The sequence below is a fragment of the Drosophila pseudoobscura genome, chromosome 3 (genome assembly GCF_009870125.1).
Source record: "Drosophila pseudoobscura strain MV-25-SWS-2005 chromosome 3, UCI_Dpse_MV25, whole genome shotgun sequence".
Classification (NCBI taxonomy): domain Eukaryota; kingdom Metazoa; phylum Arthropoda; class Insecta; order Diptera; family Drosophilidae; genus Drosophila; species Drosophila pseudoobscura.
The window spans coordinates 13,166,934-13,190,450 of NC_046680.1; the positions used below are offsets into that span (position 1 = coordinate 13,166,934).

Below are 23,517 nucleotides of genomic sequence, written 5' to 3' on the forward strand. Positions count from 1 at the left end.
TCTAGGGGATTGGGGGTAATTTTACTACACAGTTCTTTCTTTCCTCTGGTGGGAGGAGGTCGTTCGGGTGACTTGTATACATGTATATAATTTCTATCAAAACATCGTGAAGCACAGGATAAAACACTTTTGTAACACATACAAATAACTGTAATTGTGTGAATGAATGCCGATAGGACATATAAATATATATGTATATGTATATTATTTTTAATATGCTTCGTAAAATTTGTATAAATTGTATATATGTATATATTGTATATATTATTTTGCTTTTCAATTTCATTTCCGTTTTTGTTTCTTTTGTTTTTTAACAAGAACATATTATCGACTCGTATTAGTTATACAGTTATGTATGTATATGTATATATATGTATATATGTAATTTGTTCAGTCAATTAGATAAAAAGATTTCAAAAAGGATTCCACTTAATTGTAAAACATTTTGGGCTTAGAAAGCTAAACAACATTAATAATATTAGTTAGGAAAGTTTCTCTCGTTCCTCGATCTCCTTTTTTTGTGTGTTTACTTAGTTAAGAAAGTAGGTAACTAGTTAATTAGTAGGTAGTAAAAGGGGCCCCATACAATTTCATATGTCTCAAGTGTGGATTCGAATTGGTTTTCATCAGTTTTTTTGTTTCTTTTTTTATAGTTATACCATTTTATATAGCATAGTAGTATAATTAGTAGTCCCTCCATTGCCATTTTCAACTCCGTTCTGGGTTTCGTTTATTTTTCTGATCTGGACAACGATTAAGTTATTTAGACACAATTTTGAGTGCATAACTTAACGTAGATTGTCTTCTAGATGGGAAAGAAATACGTTTAGCGCTCACTGTGCGCTCGCTAAAAATTGTTTCTGATTGCGCGGCACCGACTAATACCGATTCCGCTAAGATGCTATTGTGCTATACTGTTATACCGTTTTACCGTTTAAAGGTACTTTTTGAGCGCACGCCACGCCCTATTGTTCCTACGTTGTTGATCCAATTTCTGTGGCATTTTGTTTGTTTGGTGGTTTTTTTTCATTTTCATTTTTATTTTTGTTTTTTGCGTTTTTCTTTTTTGTTTCTTTACCCTAAGCACATACACATATACAGTGGTACGGGGGACATACACGCACACACATACAGACTCACATTTACATAGGTTTGATATACATTTACGATTCTGTATTGATTTCGCTTTTGTGATGCTTCTTAAACATTAAATTTTGAGTCCAGCCCAATAATTGTTTAAACTTGCTTTAGTTAGGTTAGGTATTTGTTTCTGTTTTCTGCTTTGCGACACCGCTTGGCACCACTTGTTGTGTTGTTGACTGCGTGGCAGCACTGGAGCACTGCCCCTGCCTCTGTACCCATACGACGCCTTCCTGTTAATCCGAGATATGTATGACAGATGGAGCGGAAATGGATCTGGACATGTATCTGGATCCAGGTGTGTGGAGGGGCAACAGCAACAATGAGAGGATTATGCAGAGTAACTGCGCCGCCAGGTGGGGCCACGGGCGGAACGCCTGCGCCGTCACTAGAGCGCATCCTCCAGTTCATTCTCGCCAATTGTGGATGTGCCCGGCGCCTGGGCCGGCAGTGGCTTCAGTAGACCCGAGAATAATCTCCGGAAGGCCGTATGCTATTTGGAATTAGCCAGCTTTACCATCGGCGGCTGCATGGCCATAACATCGGCCAATGTGTTCACGCCCTGCTCGTCGTACTTCTTCCACTGTGAGTAGTTGATCTGCATGTAGGTGATGAGCTGGGGCATGTCAATGAAGCCTGTTGAAGATACGAGAAAACGAGAGAGATCATTCAACAAGTTGCCGCAGGCACAGGATAAATTCAATACGTACTCTCCCAGGCATGCATCATGTCCTGTATGATGTATTCGATGAAACCGATCTGGCTCTTTGGTATGCTGCATGTGGCCCGATCGAACATGGGCATAACGATGGGCAAATGCCGCTGCTTCTCCTCGTCCGTCTGCATGAAGTACTCCTCGGCAATGCGCCGCGCCCACTCGATGCAGAACTGCATGGGCCGGGCCGGGTTGCTCACATCGGCCACCTTGATGAGCATGCGGCGCATGAGTATAGCTGTCTCCTCATCCGACTGTGGGTTATGCTAAGAGATACGATGGATTCCATTTTGTACATACATTCCATACATATACTAAGGGGGAATTCACTTACTTCGCGCGGCTCCTCGCCCCCAAAGACGCTCACAAACTTGGCCAAGTGCTCAAAGTGTCGCGTCATCTCGGTGGCCAATATCATGTCAATAATGGTGCTGCGCGCCGATTTGTATGTTTCCTTGTCCAGGTTCTTAAATATGTTGATCTTATCGTCGCCTGCAGGAAACAGATTCTTAGAGATACCTTCCATCCCATAACGTTTATGGAGGTTTCGGTTTCAGTTTCCTTACCTAAAGTTAGCTTGAATGTGATGGCGGCATGATGGTTCTCCAGCACCGTAAGATCATTGTACAGTATGGCCAGAGCGCTGTTTGAGTTACACAAAAAGGCCGAGGAGCGACCAGGATGATCGATATCGTGGGCAGCAGCCGCAATCAGAGCCATGGCCTCCTCCATGCGATCCATGACCATCATGTCCTTGTTGGTCAGCTGCGTGATAAACGCCCCAGTGGCCTGCAGATAAACGATACAGTATTGATAGCATAAACATAGATAAGTGGTAATTGGAGGGAAGGGGCCAGATGGCCAGAAGGCCAGACAGACACGCACCTGCATGACATCGGCGGCATGTGTGCTATTGTGATAGGTGTTCGATTTGTGGTAGTGGGCCTCTATGACGGCCAGCCAGGCCTTGCACACATTTTCCTCAATGTTCAGGGTGGCGAAGACGTCGAAACGGCGGAACATTTCCATACCCAGGTAGAGCAGCGGATGGTAGTCGGTGATCTCTTCCAATTTGAAAATATCAAAGTCCCAGCTGAGAGATTCTTCAAGTAGTTCCATTATTATGGGATTGGCCTGGAAGAGGGTGGGTGGTGGTTGGATTACGAAATGATTCACATATGTACATATATGTATTTATTCCCAAGCTGGTTCCGACTTACCTTCATCTTGGCGGGCACGATGGTGGCAGTTCGGGTAGAACTGCCTGTGCGTATGATGGAGTCATTCGAGCTTCGCCGCGATGAGTAAACGCTCGGTCCCTGAAGATCGGAAGAGATTATCACGAGATCTATTTAATTTTATTTGAACATTTGCACTTACCGTTAATAGAGCACCAATTAGATCGGTGGCTATGGGATCATCTGTTCGTATCTCCTTCATTTGTGGACTGTAGAGTCCCTCGCGCTTCAGGAACTCCAAGACCTTGTCTATGAGCCGCGCCTCGTCGGCCGAACAATTCTCCTGTACTTGTGATAGTAAATTGATTATCTAAAGTGCGAGTGAGTGCGCAGTTGGTTTCGTTTTTTTTTTTGGTTTGAATTTGTTTTTTGTTGTGTTGGTTTTGAGTTTCATTTTTTTTTTATTATTATTATTGTATTTTTTTTTTTTTGGTTAGCGACGCGCAGCGAGCAAATCGAGCGAGCGAGCGAACGTGCGAACGAACAGTTTGTACATTATTTTTTTTAATATTTGTATTTATGAGTTGGTTCATTGTTCGAGTACACAAAACATAAAAGTAAAAAAGAGAACATAACAAATAAGAGATAAAAAGAGAATATATGTAAAAAATGTTGTTTTAGATGTGCAATTAAGGTTGTTTTGGTTGCGGTTTGGCGTTGATTTTTGGGATTAGTAGGCGGAAATTTTTGATGACAAATTAGGGAGCTTCAGAGAGATGAAACATGGAAACACGGTGCCCGCAAATGCATTTGCAGTAAAATCTTATGCGCTCTTACTCTCTCACTGTCGCAGCGGTAGCAAAAAGCTAATCAAAGAGAGCCGAAAAGTAACTGCTTATCTCAAAGTGTATCAAAAAAGGTGAGGCCTCACCAAAGAGCGTTCTCACGGCAGCTCATTTGGTTTCATTCGCTTTGAGAACAGCTGTCGCGAGAGCGGGGCCCGTCACCTTGTAGTAATTTACTTTGAACTTTGCTTTGAAAGAGAGTGAGTGCCAATCTCATCTCGAAGGTGAATTTTCGAACATGACGTCAGTGACGTCGAGCTCGCATAATTAGAGAAAAGCATCGCAGCACAATGCTGCTGCTGCAGCGCCAGGGGCAGGGGCAGCGGCAGGGCAGGAAGTGAATAGAGGAAGATAATGGAATGTTTTGCTTCCTCGCTGACTATATTACCGTAAATTGATTGAGTGATTCGATAATTAAGAGCAGAGTGAGTGCAAACATTTGTGGACAGAGCACAAACGAATTACTCCTGAAAATGCATTTAGGGGCGGCTCTCTGGTGGCTCTGATCGTCGGTGTGCCTGTGTTTGTGTGTAGATGGCGGGCACGGGTGGGTGGGTGGTGCGGCATGTGTGTGGTTTGTGTTCTTGTGCAAATATTGTTGCTAATGCTATTGCTTTTGCTGCTGCTGCTGCTGCTGCGCCACAGGGCATGACAGGACACTACGACACCAGGACACCACACAAACCAGACACACACACTCACACGCAAACACACATACACACGCACACGGATACAAGCACGGACGACATTTTGGGGTCATTCCAATAGGCACAAGAAGCATTTCCGTGTTTTAGCCATAAACCAATTCAAATCCCAGAAAGCGCACAAAGCGGAGTCATACTTTAGTGATTGGGGCCTCCAGCGGCAGGGATGTGAGCTTGGCCAGGCTGGTCCTCCGCAATCCGTCCGAGGCAATGGACCGCACATCGAAGCTGCAGCGCCGCACCGAGTGTAGGGAGCCGCGCGGCGCCTCCTTTGGCTGCGGCAGGGTGGCTATGAAGTCCATCTGTCCGCCGGGCACATCAAAGTTGAAAATCAAGTGAGTGGGCGCACTGCAACAGAAAGAAAAAGGTCCCCAACGCAAGCGACAGATTGCCAATTAATGCTCTGGGTGTAGAAGGGATCGACCATCGAACTCACCTCCCGATGCAGGCCACTGGGACGACGCGAACATGCATGGGGATGCCCTCCTGGTTCTTGCGTCGCACTGTCAGTATCCCATCGAACTCTTTGATGCTCTTGCCCTGCTCGCTGATGGTGGACAGGTCGGACACGAAAATGTCCGCCAGTGGCTTGCTAATGATTTCATCCTGTTTGTTAAACAAGCAAATCCCATTAATGCCTCAATTGCACCTAGTGCACACAGTGCACAAAACTACAGGAGGGGCGGCAGCGCTGCCACCTAAAATCCATCCACTCACCAGCCGCATGTTGAGGAGACGTTCCGTGGCACGGTTCGCGTACTGTATTCGCAGCACGTCGTCCGTGATAAGGACCACCTCCTTCAGCCGATGCAGTGCCGTGTAGAGTGCCTGTGGGAGATACAAAGGACAGTTTTAGCGGGCCAATGGAGAGCAGATACAGGACGATGCGACTATGGGCTACCCGGGATATTTCTGTGTTTGTTTCCACTTAGTACTATTTCTGAACTATTCTGATTCTTATTTTGATCTAATTAAGATTATATTTTGTCGTTTGATCAGAGTCTTATTAACATACAACCATTGAACAGTAGTTCCATAAATTTAAAGCTATTATCGATTACCAAAAACGGAGGACGTCATGCTTTATTTTCCCAATAAAACATTATCTTCGTTTGTTTCTAGTATGTATAATCAGATATCCACAAGGTTTATGCGAGCCAGAGAAGCACAATATACTGTAGTTTGCACTCTACTCTAATCTACTCTACGATTACAGGGTATATATGGTACATATTACATTGAGGACGGGAAGGCAAGTGGAGGAAGGGCGCTCTGCGTTGAGCTTGTGGTTTACAATTTCACTTGGACCATTTAATTGAATTAATTTCTGAACGAGACAGAGCGAGCGCATTCCCTGTCAAGCACCCCCAAGGAGAAGGACATTAACTTGATTACCTGTTGAGTGGACATGACATTGTGGGGCCGTATGATCGAGTGCAGTATTTGCTTCAGCTCCACACTGCACATGGCCAGGTTTGTCGTCTCGGCTACGCACTGTGGAATAATAGACCCCGATGAGCATCTGGTATATAGTATGTTTCTCGTTTTGGCCTCTTTTTAAGCTGCCGATGGGCCAATTAACAGGAAACTTACTCTATTAACGCCAGCGTCCAATAGAGCAATTAGCACATCATCCTTTTCGAAGAAACTGCAAAGAGTCGTTCGTTATTTAAGGCTCCAGCAGACGAAGTTGATTGAGTAACTGCCAGGGCATGGCTAGGCGTGTTCTTGCCACTTACCTCTTCTTGCAGACGGCAATTATTGTCGTTAAATGGTGTCCATGTGTATGACGTATTGTTCTGTTGAGGAGAGAGAGAGAGAGAAGCAAGTTTTATAGCAAAGTGTAAAGTTTATCAAAATGAAAAAGTTGGGAAAACTTTTCGACCAAACTTATATAAACTTGAGCAGCCCCTAAGACGAGAGAGAGACCCAACTCATGTAGATATATTTTTGGTTGCCGAACCGAACCCGAACCGCATATCATACCTTGCAATATGCTCGGCATCTAGATTTTTCGAGGAGCGCGCATCAATTATGATTAGATGGTAGCATTGGGCGGTGGCATACGACTTCTGGAGCGTGTCCAGGGCCTCCTCCTTCGACTTGACCAGCGTTACGTCCAGCTGGTGGCGCTGGCAGGCGGAGGCGACCGCCTCACAGATGCTATCCGATTTGTGGAAAACTAAAAGAGCCTGGAAAACGGAAACGGAGATGGAAATAGAAGATGGAGATGGACGGGACGGGACGGGACAGCCATTGCATTGATTGAATGGGGCAGGTCTGGCTGGAGTAGAGCTTACGCTTACCTTAAGTTGAGGATTCGGTGGTAGCACGGTTGGATATTTCAAGTCCATGAGATTTCGCTGCAAAGAGAAGTAGAGATGTCAGTGAGCGAGAGAGAGGATGAGAGAGAGAGGGAGACAGTTGAGTGGCGGGAGGACAAGTGAAACAACGTGTAAAATTAAATAAAAATCTACAGCTTCTCTGGATTTTCCATCAAAATAAGAGGGCTTAACCTGGCTTCGCTTCATACCCCCACTGCCTGTCCGTGCCTGTCCGTTTGTCCGCCACACCGTCATGTTGTGTATCTGTATCTTGATCTGTGTGTGTGTGTGTGTGTGCTCTGTGTATCTGGCAGATACGCGTACAATGCGTGTGTGACGCTCGTGTCGCTTAAATGATGATAAATTAAAATAAAATCGCTGGCTCTGACTTCAAACTCTGTGACTGGCTGTACAGATGTCTGCTTTGTGCTGCTTTTTAATACGATATGCGAAAGGCAGGGATTTGCCGAGAGACAGACGCGGGATGAGCTCCATGTCAGTTAGGGGAATGAAAATGTACAAGAAATATTTCCCAGAAATTTCCCGCAACTTCAAACGGATAGTATTGGGGTTTCTGTTCCATCTCTTTTCTTGCACCTGTAAACTACCTGAAAAACTTTGTACTCATCATCATCATCTTCGGGCTGCTGTTGCGGCTGCGGCTTTTTTCCTGCTACCATCAGATGGAGCTTCGGCATCTTGGGCATACGCCGCTCGTAGAGGCTGCAGGATTTGCGCTCCAGGCCGGCGACCTTGCGCCGCAGTACCACAGCATCTTCATGACACTGGGAGTCCGACTCAGAGTCCCTGTCCTCCATTGCGAGATTGTTGAAAAAGAGCCCCTGGACGTCTAAATTGCGTATGGCCTCGACTATTTCCGGCTGCAGCGACGCACTGCGTCCCCCGTTCAGGGCCATACTGTGCGGCCTCGTGCCAGTGGTGTTGGTGTTTCGGCGCAGGGGTGTCACAATGTCTCCTCCTTCAGCCTTCACATTCGCCTCATATTCCAGTTCCATTTCCTCGGGCGTTTTGCTCGAACCGAGGCCCGCAAATGGCAACGAAATGGAATTACGCCCGGGAATTGGTACAGAAAGCCGCGCTGGACCGGGAGTAGGACCGGAAGTAGGACCGGGAGCCTGCCCCGAAATCGCTTCCACTCTCATTTCCGTGAAGGAGCTTTCGTCCATCGTACGGATGCGGACATTTGGCGCCACTGCCACTGTCTCCAAGTGGGAGCCACTTATCAGCCGGCTATAGCTGCTATCGCCATCCGTGTGCGGTGGTCTCTTATTATTATTATCGTGCGGCTGATCGGACTGTGGCGACGGAATGGCTAACGCCCCGCCAGACATGGCCACCGCAGTGTACTGCTCCGAGTCGCTGTCGGAGAGGCAATCATTCGAATGATTTGCACGGTTGCCAGTTGCCGACGATTTCGCGGAGGATTTGCGGCGAAAGACATTCGTGAGTTTTGGCAAGCAATTGCGCATTTCAGCTAATTATAAAACTGCACTCAGACGGCACTCGGACGACACTCGGAGTCACTCACTCAGTCACTCACTCACTGTGCCGCAATCGGAATCGCAATGGCAATAACTATGACAATATAACAATGACAATTACGCTAAGCACTTGAGCGGTCCAATGTCTTAGATCAATAACAAGTTGTTTGCATAAGCCTCAACAGACACAGACGCGATCCAGGCCCTGGCATTTTCCATGCGACAATCTCGATCGTATCTGTATTTCTTTCTCTATCTCCGTCTCTATCTCTATCCGTGATGGTATCTGTGTATATTTGTATCCAAATCTCAATCAATTCTAGGTGGCACGTAGTAATTCACAGTTTTTTGATTTGTGGTCGAAACGCGACTCGGCGACGCTCAAACATCCAACTGAAAACGTCGATCGACAGCGACGGGGTATAATCTTTTTTTCTTTCTTTGCTTTTTGATTTCCCACCTTCAATGTTAATTGATTTGATTTCTCTGGTAGCCTATTGTTTATAAGCAAAACACACACACACACACACACACACATTCCGGCATGCATATCACAGTACTCTGGTATGGGTGAGCGGCTATTTAAAGCGGAATGTAGAGCGAAAAGCGCAACACTTTGCCATGCTCTCCGTATTGCTCTGTATTGCTCTCTGCTGCCATAAACCGAGTTCTGATAAGATAAGATCTTATCAAAAGACGTAACAGCCATGCGGTCCCCAACTTACCGTGCCTAGCCACCTCTCTTTGGATTCAGTGGATCCTTATGTGGACATGGAAATGCAAAAGGGGGACGGACAAACGACTCACCTGATACACATCCATTGGGTCATCCTCGGGGGTGAGGGCGAGGGCGAGCGATGACTTTCGATGACCTGGCCGATTGTTACCGCCGCCACCGGATGAACTGGTGCCCGATGTGCCAGTGCCGGTGCCTGTGGGGTATAACAAAAAGAGTTTAAGATGAGAGCTATAGACATGCGACGCTGAGAAGTATGCTACATTTCGAGGCGTTTTGCAGGCAGGGAAAGTGCTGCATACTTTTGGGCTGCCCGCACGCACACAATCAAGATGAATGGACACCACACAAATTCCCACACACAGACAGAGCAGGACAGCAGGACAGCAGGACAGGGGGACAGTGACAACCACACGCACGCCCATTAATTTCTCTTGTTGCACGTTTTATTTAATTATAAGCGTTGGCATTTCAAAAACACTTTATAAACCGAAGGAAGGCCCACTTTCTCACACACATACAACACACATGCACAAAAAGGCTCACTACATAGCCACACGTACGGGCACGGGCATGGGCACGGGCAGATCTGAGGCCCCAAAGGGTACCGGATCCTTGGGGTCAGGGCAGGTTTCTATCTCTGTCACTGACGGCAGCTCGAGAGAAGTGCCAGAAACCCGAGTGGGAACTAAGCCGCACAAATTGTATTTCATTTAATGAGAAACCCAAGACGAGAGTGGGACTGAAGGGGAACTTCAAGCTCAGTCGAAGCTCAGAGTATCCTTGCGTGGAATACGATTTGCCAGGGAAAGTTTCACTTATGTCTATACAATATTCATCAAGTCAATTTATCATGTTCGTTATTACTTATAGGAATCAAGAGGTAAATGCAAATTGAAACCATTTCTGTTCAACTGTCAGACGGAAGACTAAAAGATAACTCAATCAATAAAAACTAAGGATATCTTTTGGGGAATCTTTGGGGCTCCTTGACCAAACTCTCTTCCTCGATTCGACCATCGTTCGTATGCGGACAAGCCGCACCTCCAGACAGCCAACTACTTTATTGTGGGATTTCCCATTCAAGCTATAATGCCCCAGAAATCGTGTAAATATATTAAGAAATCATATAAGGGAACACATTCCAGCAGGGAGTTCTTAAACGCTCCTCCTGTTGAGCCTCAGCATTCCTTAAGCTAAAAGGAAATTAAAATTCTGCGGTTCCTGGGAACTTTCATAAACAATGTTTTGGCCCCAAAAAGGTTCGCCGAAAATTGAAGGGAATGTTTTTAACTAAAGGATGAAATTAAATGCTAATTATATCAAATTTTCAGTTTCGGATAACTTTTCTAATATATGTACGTGTACTCGAGTGAAGCTCTATGCTAGTGCAGAATTTCGGTTGAGAATATTTCTGGGAATTTGCTAAAACAATTTACGCAGCACTTGATGGGATGCACAAATTTCGCTCGTAATATTTAATTGCCGAAAACCAACTTATGTGAAGCAGAAATTTAGCACAACTTTTCAGGGTTATGCTGGGAAAACAGACAACTAAAATCCAACCCACACACGGCAATACTATAGAGATCCCCCTGGCCCGGGCACACGCTTGTTAACCGCATCATCAACCTCAACTTTAACCCCTGAAGAGAGATAGAGAGAGAGAGAGAGAGAGATAGAGAGGGCAGGGGCCCAACCGTAGAACCGTAGAAGAACCTTACCCACAGCCAGCTCGGACTCGGAGGCCGGACGCGTTAATGAATCTCTGCTGCCTTCTGCTGTTGCTGTTGTTGTTGCCTCCATGGCTGGCGTTTGTCTGGCCCCCACGCCCACTGGCCCATCCACATCCACCTTCACATGCACACCCACACCGACACCCACACCCGCTTGCCCCACACAATTGCAACCGCTTGGGGCACTGGCACTCTCAACACTTTCTTCACTCGTGTGGGCGCCACTGACCGAGGCGGGTACGAGTACTGTTGCTGGTACTGGTACTGGTACTGGTACTGGTACTGGTACTGGGGAGGTGGCAGTGGTTGTAGGCGTGCTTCCAGCCAAGTTTGGCTGACTGGAAATTATCATTGTTTATGCGGTTCTATTCCCTTTCCTTCCCGACTCGACTTTCCCGACGCTCGACGGGCGGGTTGAATGGTTATTTGGGTGGTTTTTGTTTTTGTTTTTTTGTGGGTAGTTTGCAAATGAACCAACACACAAATTTTGATTATTTTCGTGGCATTATGTTAATTGTCATCTATGTGCACTAGTATTGTTTTGTATGTTGTTTTGTTGCCGCTTTATCCGTTCGTTTATCTGTCTGTGTGGCATTGATTTCGCACAATTAGTGCGTAATGATAAACTGCTCTGCGAGAGCTCCTACCCGAAAGATATGTATTTTTCATACTATATGAGAATATATACAATATTAACATATAGCTGAATGGGGCATAAACAAAAAACTATCCAGGGGGAAAGTACCCACAAAGTTAGGGTCAAAGAGGGACCGGGGGAGAGAGAGAGAGAATGCTTCAGCGTCAGGCTCTGCATGTAGTCCGAGTGTGTACAGGGGCTCTACGAGATCCATATACAAAAGTCGAGTGTACGAATGTGTACGTAATACGTGTATGTACAGCACTGCCCGTCTAAGGGGGGGGGGGGGACAGAATATTTGCGCTTATTCAAATGGGTCGAGTGTATCTTATCGTCTGTGTTATATTTTCGGCAGGGGTAGCCAAGGGAAGGGAACACTCCGTGAGAGAAAGAGACAGGGAGAGAGAGAGAGAGAGTGAGAGAGGGGGGTGCGGGGCGGTACACGCGTTGTAATCTAAACGAAAATCGATAAATTGCTTAGATAAAAGCAGGGAACAGCAGCCGCCTGCCACACAGCCTGCTGACGCCGCCAGCAACAGGCTCTAGCCGCCACTCCACTCCACTCCACTCTACTCCGCTCCAATCCTCTGCCATATCCATCCACTCCACTTTTCAAGTTTGGAAAACTATTTCGAGAAACACACACACACACCAAACCACACCACACCACACCACACTGAACTGCTGCAGATACTTACTACACTGGCTCATTAGGGCACGGCAAGAACAGAAAAATTAGACTGCAAGTTGCACAGAAGTGCTGCTCTGCAAGGCCTACGAGGATAGGTTGATCGATTGGGGATATTCGCGCCACCACATCCGAATTCACACTGAAATCACATTTAAACGAAAACTGAAATGGAAACTGAGACTGAAAATCTGGGAGCCAAGTGGCCAAGAGACGCTCGGATGGGCTGGGTGGCAAAAGGCGACCCCAGACTAGAAACAACGTCCGCTCTAATCCGTTATGAAGAACTGTTTGCCAGATGATAATTCTCGCACGGATTCTGAAGCCAACAGAGCCAGTGGCAGCAGCAGCAGCCGCAGCAGCAGCGACAACGGCAGCAGAAGGTGCGCTTCAGGGTAAACTGACGGTCTGCTGGGCTGCCAGATACATTTGTATCTACGCGTACAGTGAGGCGTATCTAAGGCGCTTAGAGAAATAGAAAAACACGCAAATGGAACAGGGAGAAGGGGTGGAGGGAGGGAGCGGGCAGGTGCAATGGAATCACAAATAGCCAGAAGAAAATTAAATTTTAATACAAAGAGCGGATTATCCACCTCTCGGTGGGGCAGGGGCAGGGCCAGAGCCGGAAGGCAGCAGCGGCTCAGAGCCGCCAACGTTGGCCGATCATTTTTTGGTGCTTTTGGGGCCTTTTGCGCCTTGTGTCGCTGTCATGGCAACCAATTAATTTGTGATAAGATAATATCAGCCAAGTTTGCTCATAGTATTCAGATGTTTAGCCCCCGCACACTGTGTGTGAGTGTGTGTGTGTGTGTGTGCGGGGCAGATACTGCCACAGATACAGTTGCAGATGCAGATACAGATACAGCTCATGGAAATGGGCATGGGCATGGGCATGGGTATGGGAATGGGAGAAACGCGTGCACAATCTACATCTATTCTATCTATGAGCGTGGCCTGTGTGCGCTTTATTGGATTCACATACGAGTAGCAGTCGTGGTGGCCCCAAATCGGAATCAAACTGTCCGAAGGGAGGGACAGACAGGGACTTTATCTGCCACCGCGCGATCTTCTTTGCTCAGCGATACTCGCCGTTGATAGCCGGACATGGCACACGGGACATACGGGACACTGGCCATATAACAATGGCTCCATATTGATACCAACTGTGGCCGTTTTGTGGCCGGACGACAGGGGGCTTCCCAAGCAGCCCAAGGGCGGGGGTGTTGGGTGTTCGGTGCGAGCAATATTCAGCAGTCTTCGTTTTGGCATAATCTAATCTCCAACTGGGCTGGACGGGTCGGGTCTGATGTGGTCTCTGGTCTCTGGTCTCTCTGACTTGGCGCGCAATATTCATGGAAATGGCTTCACGTGGTCGGCTAAACCCCGAAAAGTATAAAAGATTTCTGTAAAATTCGGAGGAGAATCTGGTTCTACTAATCGAAAATTTGAAAAATTGGATGGGTCATCAATTCAATTACGATTTCTTTTGTATTTAATTGATGTGAAAACTGATAAACTGCGGAGTCCGACAGGGGGTGGGATTAGGACACATAATGAATCGTTGTCGAGCGATCGTTCGCTCGGTTTGTTTTCTTTGGCTTTGATTGATGTTTTGGCGCCATATCGTGGGCGATCGATCCATTGTTTACAGCGAGAGATGCGATATAGCAGTAGAGTGAGAGATGCCGCAGACGATCGGGGAACCAGATTTTGTCATGTGAATCTTTGCATATTAATCGAAGAATCGCAGTGTACTGGTGTATTGGTGTGTATGCGGATCTTCGCAGCTAATGAGCCGAAACGAAAGCGAAACAATAGCTGATGCAGAGCAAATTCAAGAATGAAAGAAGCGCAGATACAGATACGGCTGCGCTGGATACAGATGGATGGATGGACGGGTGGATGTATTGACCAGCAGACAGATACACAGATACAAATTCTAGTCGTGGATTGTGGATTGCTACTCGTTACACTTGTTCTTGTTGCTTTTGCTTTTGCTTTTGCTGCCTTTTTGTGGCACACTTAGTTGTGAAGTTTGTTTTGATTTTTAACACATTTTTTGATACCCTCCTGTGCCCGAGTGTGAGTGAGTTTCGTATGGGGTTGTTGGTTGGTTGGTTGGTTGGTTGGTTGGTTGTTGCTGTATTTTAGAGCATGCCAAGCTGTTTTTTTCCACATCGACGTTTCTGTTTCAGTTTCTGTTTCGGGTTCTGTTTCTGTTTCTGATTCTGATTCGGTTATGGTTTCGGGTTTGTATTGTATCTGAGAAGTTGTTGCTCTATGCGTTTTTTAATTGCACTCGGTTTGGTGGGGGCTCGGGACTGGTTGGCCCTGGGCCATGCACTGGCACGACTTGCCAAATTTGTGCCACTGCATTAGGCCGCGATTGGAGCGACCAGTTCTCACCGAACTGAACTCAACTGAACTGAACAGAACCGATACGAACCGCACCGCGCCGCACCGCGCACCGGTGTACATCGAAAGGGGACCGACTGGCCACGCCCGCAAGATCAAACTCCTCTTGAAATTTGCATAGTGCGTGAGGCTTTCGAAATCCGTACACACACCTCGGTTACAGTGTATTCTACAGAGACCAGGCCGGAGGAGCATACGATGCATACGAGTACGAGTATGTGTGCGTTTCGGTATACATGCGATGCAGGGGTACGTGTAGTACGCGCAACCGACGCGACGAAACAGTTAAAAGCGAATGACTCCATACATGGGGAGCAGCTGTTGCCGAAGCGATGTTGGGGCGAGCTTTGCTCTCTCTTTCGCTTTATCTCGCAAACTTGGCGCTCTCTCGGCGATCACATTTGCTGAGAGCGATCAACTTTCACACAGCCACAGGGCCAGACAGAAACTCAGAGAGTAATGCTCGTTCACGCTCTTTGGACAATTGCTTTGCTGCCACCGAAGCTCCCATTGAAAGCCGAAGCTCAGCCCCAGACCCAGAACAGAACCCAGCCCCAGACAGGGGAGAGAGGCGGCAAGCAACTGTTAATTGGTCATCCACAAAACAGCTGCGCTTGAAGCTTAGACAAGCGCCAGCTGACTTCTCTGCGATCGTATTACCTGTGCCTGTCCCTCCGCATCACCTAACAACGAACTGCGGATACCCTGTACGACTTTTGTGCACGATTTGACTTTTATCTGGGGTGAGTTATGGCTACCACTTGAGCTGATTGGATTAGAATGATGCTTGATGGATTCTTGAATGATTTGTGCCATAAAACACAATAAATCTTGGAGGAAATACCCGTACCTATTTAAGCATTTCTGAAATACTGAGATTCCAAAGATAATTATTGCATTATCAGCTACCATTGAGGGAGCTCTTGAGGTTGGAGCACTGTCACTTCAGATTAGGAACAGGGTTCTTCAATCTGGGGGCTTATCTACGAGCATATTTGCTATTATGAAGTCTGGAAGGGCGAGTGGAAGAGCAATTGGTTCCTATAAGAACTGCCCCAAAATCAAGCGGAGAAAATGATTTAGATAACGGGTACTTACTGCCTGTGGCACGTCGCACCACACTGTGGGTGAAGTTGCCCAATGCTGCCACCGTCACAATCGAGTCCTTTTTTCCAGTGCTTAGCTGTGAAAGACGGTAAGTTGAAAGACGGTAAGATCGGGCAAGAGGGGCTTGGGTATTGGGGATTGGAGGGCGTATTTGGTTACCTTTTCGTAGTCAGCCTCGTTCTTGGCCTGAAGCGGATTCAGGAGCACCTGGTGGCACAGATTGTCGCCCGTCCCACTGCCGCAGGTTGCACTGCCCGCAGTGCTGCCGTTGCCGTTGCCGTCACCCTGCTGGAGGGCGACTCCGCCGCAGCTGCAGCGGCGTAGACGACTGCGCCGCAGCTTGATGCAGAACAGACGGCTGCCATCCTTTTCAGTGGCGTCGAGGGAGAGGGGGACGGAATTGGCTGCAGTGGGGCCAGCGTTGGTGTTGGCGTTGGCGTTGGCGGAGGCGGAATTGGGGAGTGTGCTTGGCGAGCAGCCCATGTCGAAGTCCTGCTTCTGACTTTTCCTCTGCTCTGCTTCTGCCTTAGACCCTTTGAACGTGGCACCCGGTACGTGTTCCTGTGGCGGTTGCTATGCTAAATTGCTCTTGGTTACGTATTAATTTGGTTCTGGTTCTGGTTTTGATTTTGGTTTCGGTTGTGGTTCCTTGGATGGATGATTGGCTGCCTATTCCTCTTCCACTGCTTTGCCTGCTCTGGCCTACGCTTCTTCCGCCTCGGCTCCTTCGGACACGGCCAATGCGGCTCTGTGGTTGCTGCTGCTGCTGACGTTTAATTGCTCTCGAAGATTCAGTTGCTGCTGCCTCTGGTGTTGCTGTAATTGTTGTTGTAGCTCTTCTTGTGGTTGCCGATAACATAATTGAAACATTTTTGGGCAGCGGTCTAATGATTGACTGACGATTGCCGGCTTGCCACTGCCTCACATTTTTCCCAAAACTGAAAAGAGGGGAGAGAGCAATGGCAGGGAAAGAGGAAGGTACGTTATTCATGGCCCAATCAAAATGCATTGTGAGTTTTGCGGATAATCATGGGGGAACTGCATTTCTTTAATTTCTCGTGTGGTTTACGGAAAAACTGCTGCACAGCCCTAAATATTCATTCATTTGTGTATATTTATGGATGAGGCAGGGATAAGGTGACAATTATTCTACCTTCTACCTTTGAATATTTCCATAATATTGTTCTAAGGCATTTAAAGGAACCCTTCCTTCCCTCAGTTTGCCATCACTGACCTACACTCTAGTTGGCTTTTGGCCGAAGCTCTACTACGGACCCCAAGAAACCCGTTAATTGACAATGATAAATGCAAATGATAAGCGATGAGCTGCCTTAAATTACGGTTACGAGAAGACTTGAGTGCTGTGTTGGTGCCAGGGAATAACCATGGAAGGCCAAGTCGTTTCATTGAAACTCTCATCGAAAATGTACGAGGCACCCGCATAATTGTCGTAAGAAAAAAAAACAAAAAAAAAACGTCTCAGGCTGATTGTTATAAATTCATAAAGGCCCAAATATTGGCAATGATTATCGAAGCCAAGGCGAGGTGGTGCTCCGTGGCACGTGACCGGACCACCGACCTACCTATGAATAATGCCCAGTCAGAGTCAGAGTCCGAGATTTGTATCGGCTCCTTCCCTTTGGAGTCCCAAAAGTTGGACAACTCTGAGGGACAGCCATCAGGGCGGACCCTTGGCGGACACTTGACTTTCTCGCGTGCCATATTGCGCTATTGCGTATGGATTTGATGATATATGTGTCCAGTCCGAGTCTCATGAAATCTTTAAAGGAATCTTTAACGAAAGCAAAGCCCTGACAAGCAACGACTGTGCCTGAAGTGCAATAGAACGGAACGGATATTAGTTGCAAAGTCCTTCGACATTGACATCTCAAAGACGACCTGCTTCAATTAGCGGGCGGAACATGCCACTCAACCCCGTTCTCTGCCTCCGTTTCTGGAGGGGATCCTGATCATGTCTGTTGGTGAAACTTTGCGTCCGCTCCCAGAGGAAGTGGCTGGCCAAACCGGAGATAGTCTTATCCCCAGCGACATTGATTGACTTGTCAAAGGCAAAGGCAAAGGCAAAAGCAAAAGCAGAGGCTGTCTTTCATCTGCATAAATACATGTACTATGTATCTATAAGGACACTTGTTGTCTCTCCAACTGGGTGCCTCCGACTGTTGCATTGTCGGTTGCAAAAGACAAAGGCGTCACTACAGAAGGCGCAAACAGGAAGATAAACAGCCCCAGAGCCAACAAAGGCATCATCCACATCTCACAGCGCCAGCACCAGTCCCAGCCAAGACAATGGGATAGAGGAGGTAGGTGAGAGTGTGGGAGAGGAGGTAAACACGATAGATTCCCCATCGAGTATGCACAGATCGGTGTAGTCTAGTCTATGGTGTGTTTGTTGATTTAAACAAATTATTTTTAGACGCGGGCCATATTAAAACGAACAAATAATGGCTTTCGCTGTTCACTTTGGCTCATTTAAGTTTTCAAATAAATAAAGAGCGCCCTGCCCCCTCCCCGTGGGTACATGTACGTCTACGTAATTTGTTGCCAAGGACAGGTGGCATCTTGCCGCCAAGCTCTGCTCTGCCCTGCTACAGCGCCTTGCGGTATGCAACCTACTCTGCCCCCACAAAGTGCCAAATTCCGTTGGGCCCCGCCACTGGCTGCAGCAGTCAGCAGGCACCGTCACGGCTGCCTGGGGCAATCCGATTAGTATGCAGGTGCTTGTGGTCTCCAATAGAATTGCCAGCCACACTTACGTATTCGTATTCCCAGACAAATATATAATCGTGGCCGCAGCTGTACATATGTATCAGTATGTATCAAATGGAGCCTGGCCATATACGAAACGAAGCTGGCGCAGTCCATAAGAAGAACATCGAACACCAAACATCGAAACGCATTTCAGCAATTTTGTATCTAATAGTTTTTGCCAACTGATGTTCTGCAGCTGCCTGAGCGGACTGCGGACTGTGGACTGCGGACTGGACTGTGGTTTTCTGTTTACATTACATGCCTGCCTATAGCGCCGTCTTTAAATATTTTATACGACTCTGATTCCCTATAGAGATATTCAGATATCACACACTCATGGCATAGCTGTATGACATTAGACTTTTGCGAAAACAGAGACAGACAGCCTTATGGGGAAAAACAGTAATGTGAATTATGGAAATCCATGATACATTTCGCAGTTTCCTCCAAGTCTTCTGAATCAGCTTCCTCTTGGGTCCCAAATGTCGGCAAACATCCTCGAAATTGATTGTGGATGATCGCAGGGCGGGCCTTGAGGCCTCACAATGAAACAGAAACTAATCTTTTACAAGCGGAAGGCTGGACACTGCCCAATTAATAATGAACATGAAAGAACACGCACACAGACAGACAGACAGACAGAGAGGCCGAGAGAGAGAGAGAGAGAGAGACATACATATACATAGGCTCTGCCTACAATATCAATGGGAGACTTTTCCGGCCGTTTGACAGAGTTTGCCAGTTGAAAATTTGAATTTCAAATGGCGATCTCAAGCGCGAGATAACACAATAGATGGATGGGTGTATGGGTATGGGTGCAAGGCATGGAAGGGGCGGTGGGGGGCCACAAAGTGTCGCAACGGAATATCCAGAATCTGAATCAGATTCGGAATCAGAACTAGAACCAGTCCCACTACTGCGATTAGAGGGAGCTGCGGCGGGTGTAAAAGAGAGCGAGAGAGAGCGAGAGAGAGAGCAGATTAGTGAGTGCTGATTGCCGCAAGCGGTTGACAATACAGCCAGCCGTCTGCGCCGCCATTTGGCGAACTGCGAATTGAGCTGCGAATAAAGTTGGACGGAAGAGCCTGCAGACATGCCAACTATGGGGTAGGAGGGGGGTGCAGGGTGCAGGTTGCAGGTTGCAGGTTGCATAACTGTAGTTATAATAATACAAGAAATGTTCAAGGTATTTCTCGCTCTTTTCGTTCAGCTGCTCGATGATTTTCTTTTGCTTTTCCCCCACTCCGCCCCCTGCTGGTGTTTTTTTTTGTTGTTTGGTGCGTTCGAATTCCGTTCCGCTGAATATTCACCCCATCAGTATGCAGGGTAGCTATGCGGATTTATTTGCTGTTAACAATACCAAACACCCCGCGCGTCTTAGCGTTACACCAACAACTCGACAGCTCTCGACAATATCAGTCGAAAGCATTCATTCCCTTTTAATAAACAGTTAAAATCGAGAATTAATTAAGCCCACCACGAAAAATACTGATTGGGAGAGGGAGAGTGGGAGTGGAAGGGCCTACCCACCTATCGCATAGATAGTGAAAATGAAAAGGAATCTACGGAATGAATATGTGTACGCGTATATACTGTACAATACAATACAATACTGTACGTATGTATGTATGTAGAAATCAGTCATTAGATAATCGCCGAAATGGGTCAGTCCCCCCACGAGTCCCTCGAGATACACAAAATCGAAAGGGGGCCCAAATATCGAAACGAGTCTGAAATAATGAAAAATGAAAAATGCAAAATGCGAACGCCAATTGCAAATTTATTGTGGCTTGTTTATAAGTACAGCGAAGCGATATTTTTCGCATTGTTTATGGCAACCTTACTTCTCGACTCCCCACCCCCTCGCCACCCCCTGCACGGAGACAGACTTGCCACCGAGCGGACACTGCGACAACATTTTAAGCGGTATTTTTATGGGAAGCCATGTACCCCCCTGCCCCCTGCCACCGGCCCCACCGGTCTCACCGTCGCAGCGTCGTATTCAGGCCGTATTCAGATAAATTAAAAACTGAAAATGTTTTTGCGACGCCAGTTGCATGAGAAGTTCCCCTCCCGCTCCGTCAACTACTTTTAACCGAAATTTTATTATATTTTATGTTATTTTATTTTATGATCTTTTTGGAGGGCACCTGCCAGACGACTCGGGCACTTCCAAGGTGGATTGGGGATTCCAACCGATTGGGGCTAACTATATCTTGTATCTGTATCCAACTGTGTGTAAGAAGTGCCCCCCTCCCCCAGTCGAAATTCCGCGAAAATTAAAACAGAAATGTCCAACCAGAACAAACGTATATACATATATGTATGTATATGTATATCTCGCACAATACATTATCTGTTGACGTACCAGAAAATTCGTCGCTTAGTTGTGGCTGCCTCTGATTTTTTTCATATACTACTTACGTATACTTTCTTATTTTAATATTTATATCAGACTCTAGATATAAATTAAACAAATACACATGAACAATGGTGTTTGGGGTCGGGGGGGAATACGCACTCTTGACAAATATTGGGGGACACACGCACACACACAAACACACTGAGTGAGTATGCTCTCATAGATACTCGGCGGCACTTCTTCGCGCATATAATATATGTACATGTGTACATGTGTATGTATCGCCAGAATAACAATAAGAATACAATTTTCGTTGCTCTTTCGTTCTTCCACAAATTAGAATTTATTTTAATACGCGGGAGGTCACGTTCATCGCACGGATGTGGTCTTGTGCTGTGCTGTGCTGTGCTGTGTTGTGTTGTGTGCTTGTTGTTGCTGTTGACGCACAAGATATTGCAAAATATGTATGTAGATACACGAATCGTAAATGCAATGCATTAAAAATAATAATAGCAGCGGCAGCACCCACTGTGTCGTCACACAAATGTAGTAGCAGCAGCAGCAGCGGCACCGATAACACCACGAAGTATCTGAGAGATACAATTGGCTCATATTTACTGCTGCTGCTGCTGCCGATGCCGCTGCCTTTGCTGCTTCTGCCAACACACAGGCACACACACGCACACACACCCGCATATTGATCAGCAATCGAATGAATATGATATTCGATTACAGCGGAGTTGGAACTGGAGAGAGGGGGGTGGCTGGCACTGTTTTTAGTGGGTGAGGGAGTGTAGTGCTTTCTGCGTAAGATGCACGGGACTCACAACTAAAAGACGACGACGACGACGACGACGATCAGACCGACCCCGAGAATGAGCGAGCGGATCGGATCGAATCGAAACAGAGCGGCGATCGACGGCGACGGTTGCCTGTCAAAGCAAAACGTCAAATGAAATGATTTTGCTCCCAGCTCCGGCTCGTACGAAACACACAAAAGAAAACGAAACGAAAGACAGACGCACGGAGCGCAAAAGGCAAACGAACGAAAAGCAACCAAATGGTAGAAAAACTAAAACAATCTCTGAGAGCGACGATACCGACAACAGCAGCAACAACAACAGCGCGAACGAGAAGTACGAGTACAACAAGTATGTATCAGAGTCTGAGCTTGAGAGCGCAAGAGAGCTGTGAGAGGCAGCAGAATGAATAAACATACATATATGTATGCACACATGTGTGCACCGAAGAAAAGAAATCAAAGCCAAATAGCTGAGCGCAAGGGAGAGCAGAGAGCACATTGCGTTGGAGCTGATCGCGTGAGAGAGTTCAGGCTGTTCGATATATATCAAGGGGAGTTCGTGGACCCGGTGGAAAGTGTTTGAGTTACCTTTTAATGGGAGATAATAAGATTCCACCGATTGTTTATTGAAATACGGAAATGCATAGGGACCTTCTGACATTATTAGCGGGTCAAAAGACTATAAACAAACAAGACTTCTAAAATTTGGTAAATTAGTATAATTCAAAAAGAAAGCTCTTAAAAGGAAAGTGGAACCTAATTGGAAAATTTACTTGATTTAAAAAGCAGTGAGTGTTTCATTCGAATATTCGTATATTTTATACATCAGAACAATGAACCTTGAAATCATAGAACTATGATTCCCAAAGTTCATGGTTTTCCGAATATCGGCCATTTTGCTCTTCCTATCGATAGGTTTCTCGTCCCCCATTGTGAAAGGTACTTTTATACAAAGTGTAAGGATTGCTATTATATAGATGCAGGTTCTAGCACTGTGGAAGTGTGTATGTTTAGGAGTGGAAGGTGTATATCCATAGATTACGAGATAAAATTCAAATCTACTTTGAATAATATCATCTTCTATGATCAGAGTAATCAGAGTGATCCAAACTGTTTATTGATCCGGACTTTGAAGCATTTCCTGTGACACTGTCAGTGTTGCTGTCATTTTGTTGATAGCAGAGCTACACTACTCAATGGAAATGGAATCAATGGAAATGGAATCAATGGAAAAAATCAGGGATGACTCGTCCGGCTATTCAATCAAGTAGTATATATTCGTACCTTTCACCCCGGCGAAACCCACTCCTGCCCTGGTAGGAGTCTCTGCATCCCGCAAGCAGCTTAACTTTACTGAGACCCCGGCACACAAACTCACAAAAACACACACACAAAACACATGCAAAAGTACACAAACACACTCATACACGCATATGCACGGAACAGTTCTTGTGCCTGTGCTTGTGCCTGGCCCCCTTGATGAGCTTATATTCATCCTAGTAAGAGCATATTTGCTGTTTTTTCCTTCCTTCATCTGGTAATTGTAATTGCGTTTGCCTGAGCTCCCAAACTCCTGACTTGACTCCACTATCAATTAGCTGGAGCTAGTTTTTTGGGGGAGGGAGAGAAAAATCACGACATGCCGAGGCTTCCTAAGGGGTAACACCATATTCACATCAATTTGGCACAACGGGGTTTTGGGGATTGGGGCTCTGGGGCTCTGGGACTTCGGGGGAAAATGTATTACCTTATGCAAATTGTTTGAGAATTGCAGCCTGATGACAGTCCTGTGATACCTGGAGAACTTCGAGCACTGGAAAGCACTTTAACTTTAATTTTTTGCCGCTGAATGCACTC

General features: G+C 46.5%; 1 protein-coding gene across 6 annotated transcripts; it reads right to left on the bottom strand.

Moving 5' to 3' along the window:
• Positions 1 to 358: 358 nt before the first annotated feature.
• Positions 359 to 22,398, bottom strand: Pde8 (phosphodiesterase 8). 6 transcript variants are annotated; one of them, XM_033377934.1, is made up of 19 exons: positions 22,249 to 22,398; positions 15,887 to 16,665; positions 15,719 to 15,803; positions 9,216 to 9,340; positions 6,889 to 6,945; positions 6,569 to 6,774; positions 6,322 to 6,381; positions 6,176 to 6,230; positions 5,978 to 6,076; positions 5,300 to 5,410; positions 5,019 to 5,188; positions 4,720 to 4,930; positions 3,236 to 3,376; positions 3,076 to 3,174; positions 2,741 to 2,989; positions 2,422 to 2,644; positions 2,190 to 2,347; positions 1,851 to 2,121; positions 359 to 1,776 (listed from the first exon to the last, which is right to left on the bottom strand). In XM_033377934.1, the coding sequence occupies exons 2-19, from the start codon at positions 16,208 to 16,210 to the stop codon at positions 1,634 to 1,636; spliced, it is 2,787 nt and encodes a 928-aa protein (XP_033233825.1). In that variant the 5' UTR covers positions 16,211 to 16,665; positions 22,249 to 22,398; the 3' UTR covers positions 359 to 1,633. The 6 variants fall into 6 exon arrangements, with proteins under 6 accessions (XP_033233825.1, XP_001361085.5, XP_033233827.1 ...); XM_001361048.5 differs by having other exon boundaries at positions 3,236 to 3,403; XM_033377936.1 differs by lacking the exons at positions 15,719 to 15,803; positions 15,887 to 16,665; positions 22,249 to 22,398 and adding an exon at positions 12,216 to 12,437 and having other exon boundaries at positions 3,236 to 3,403.
• Positions 22,399 to 23,517: the final 1,119 nt, after the last annotated feature.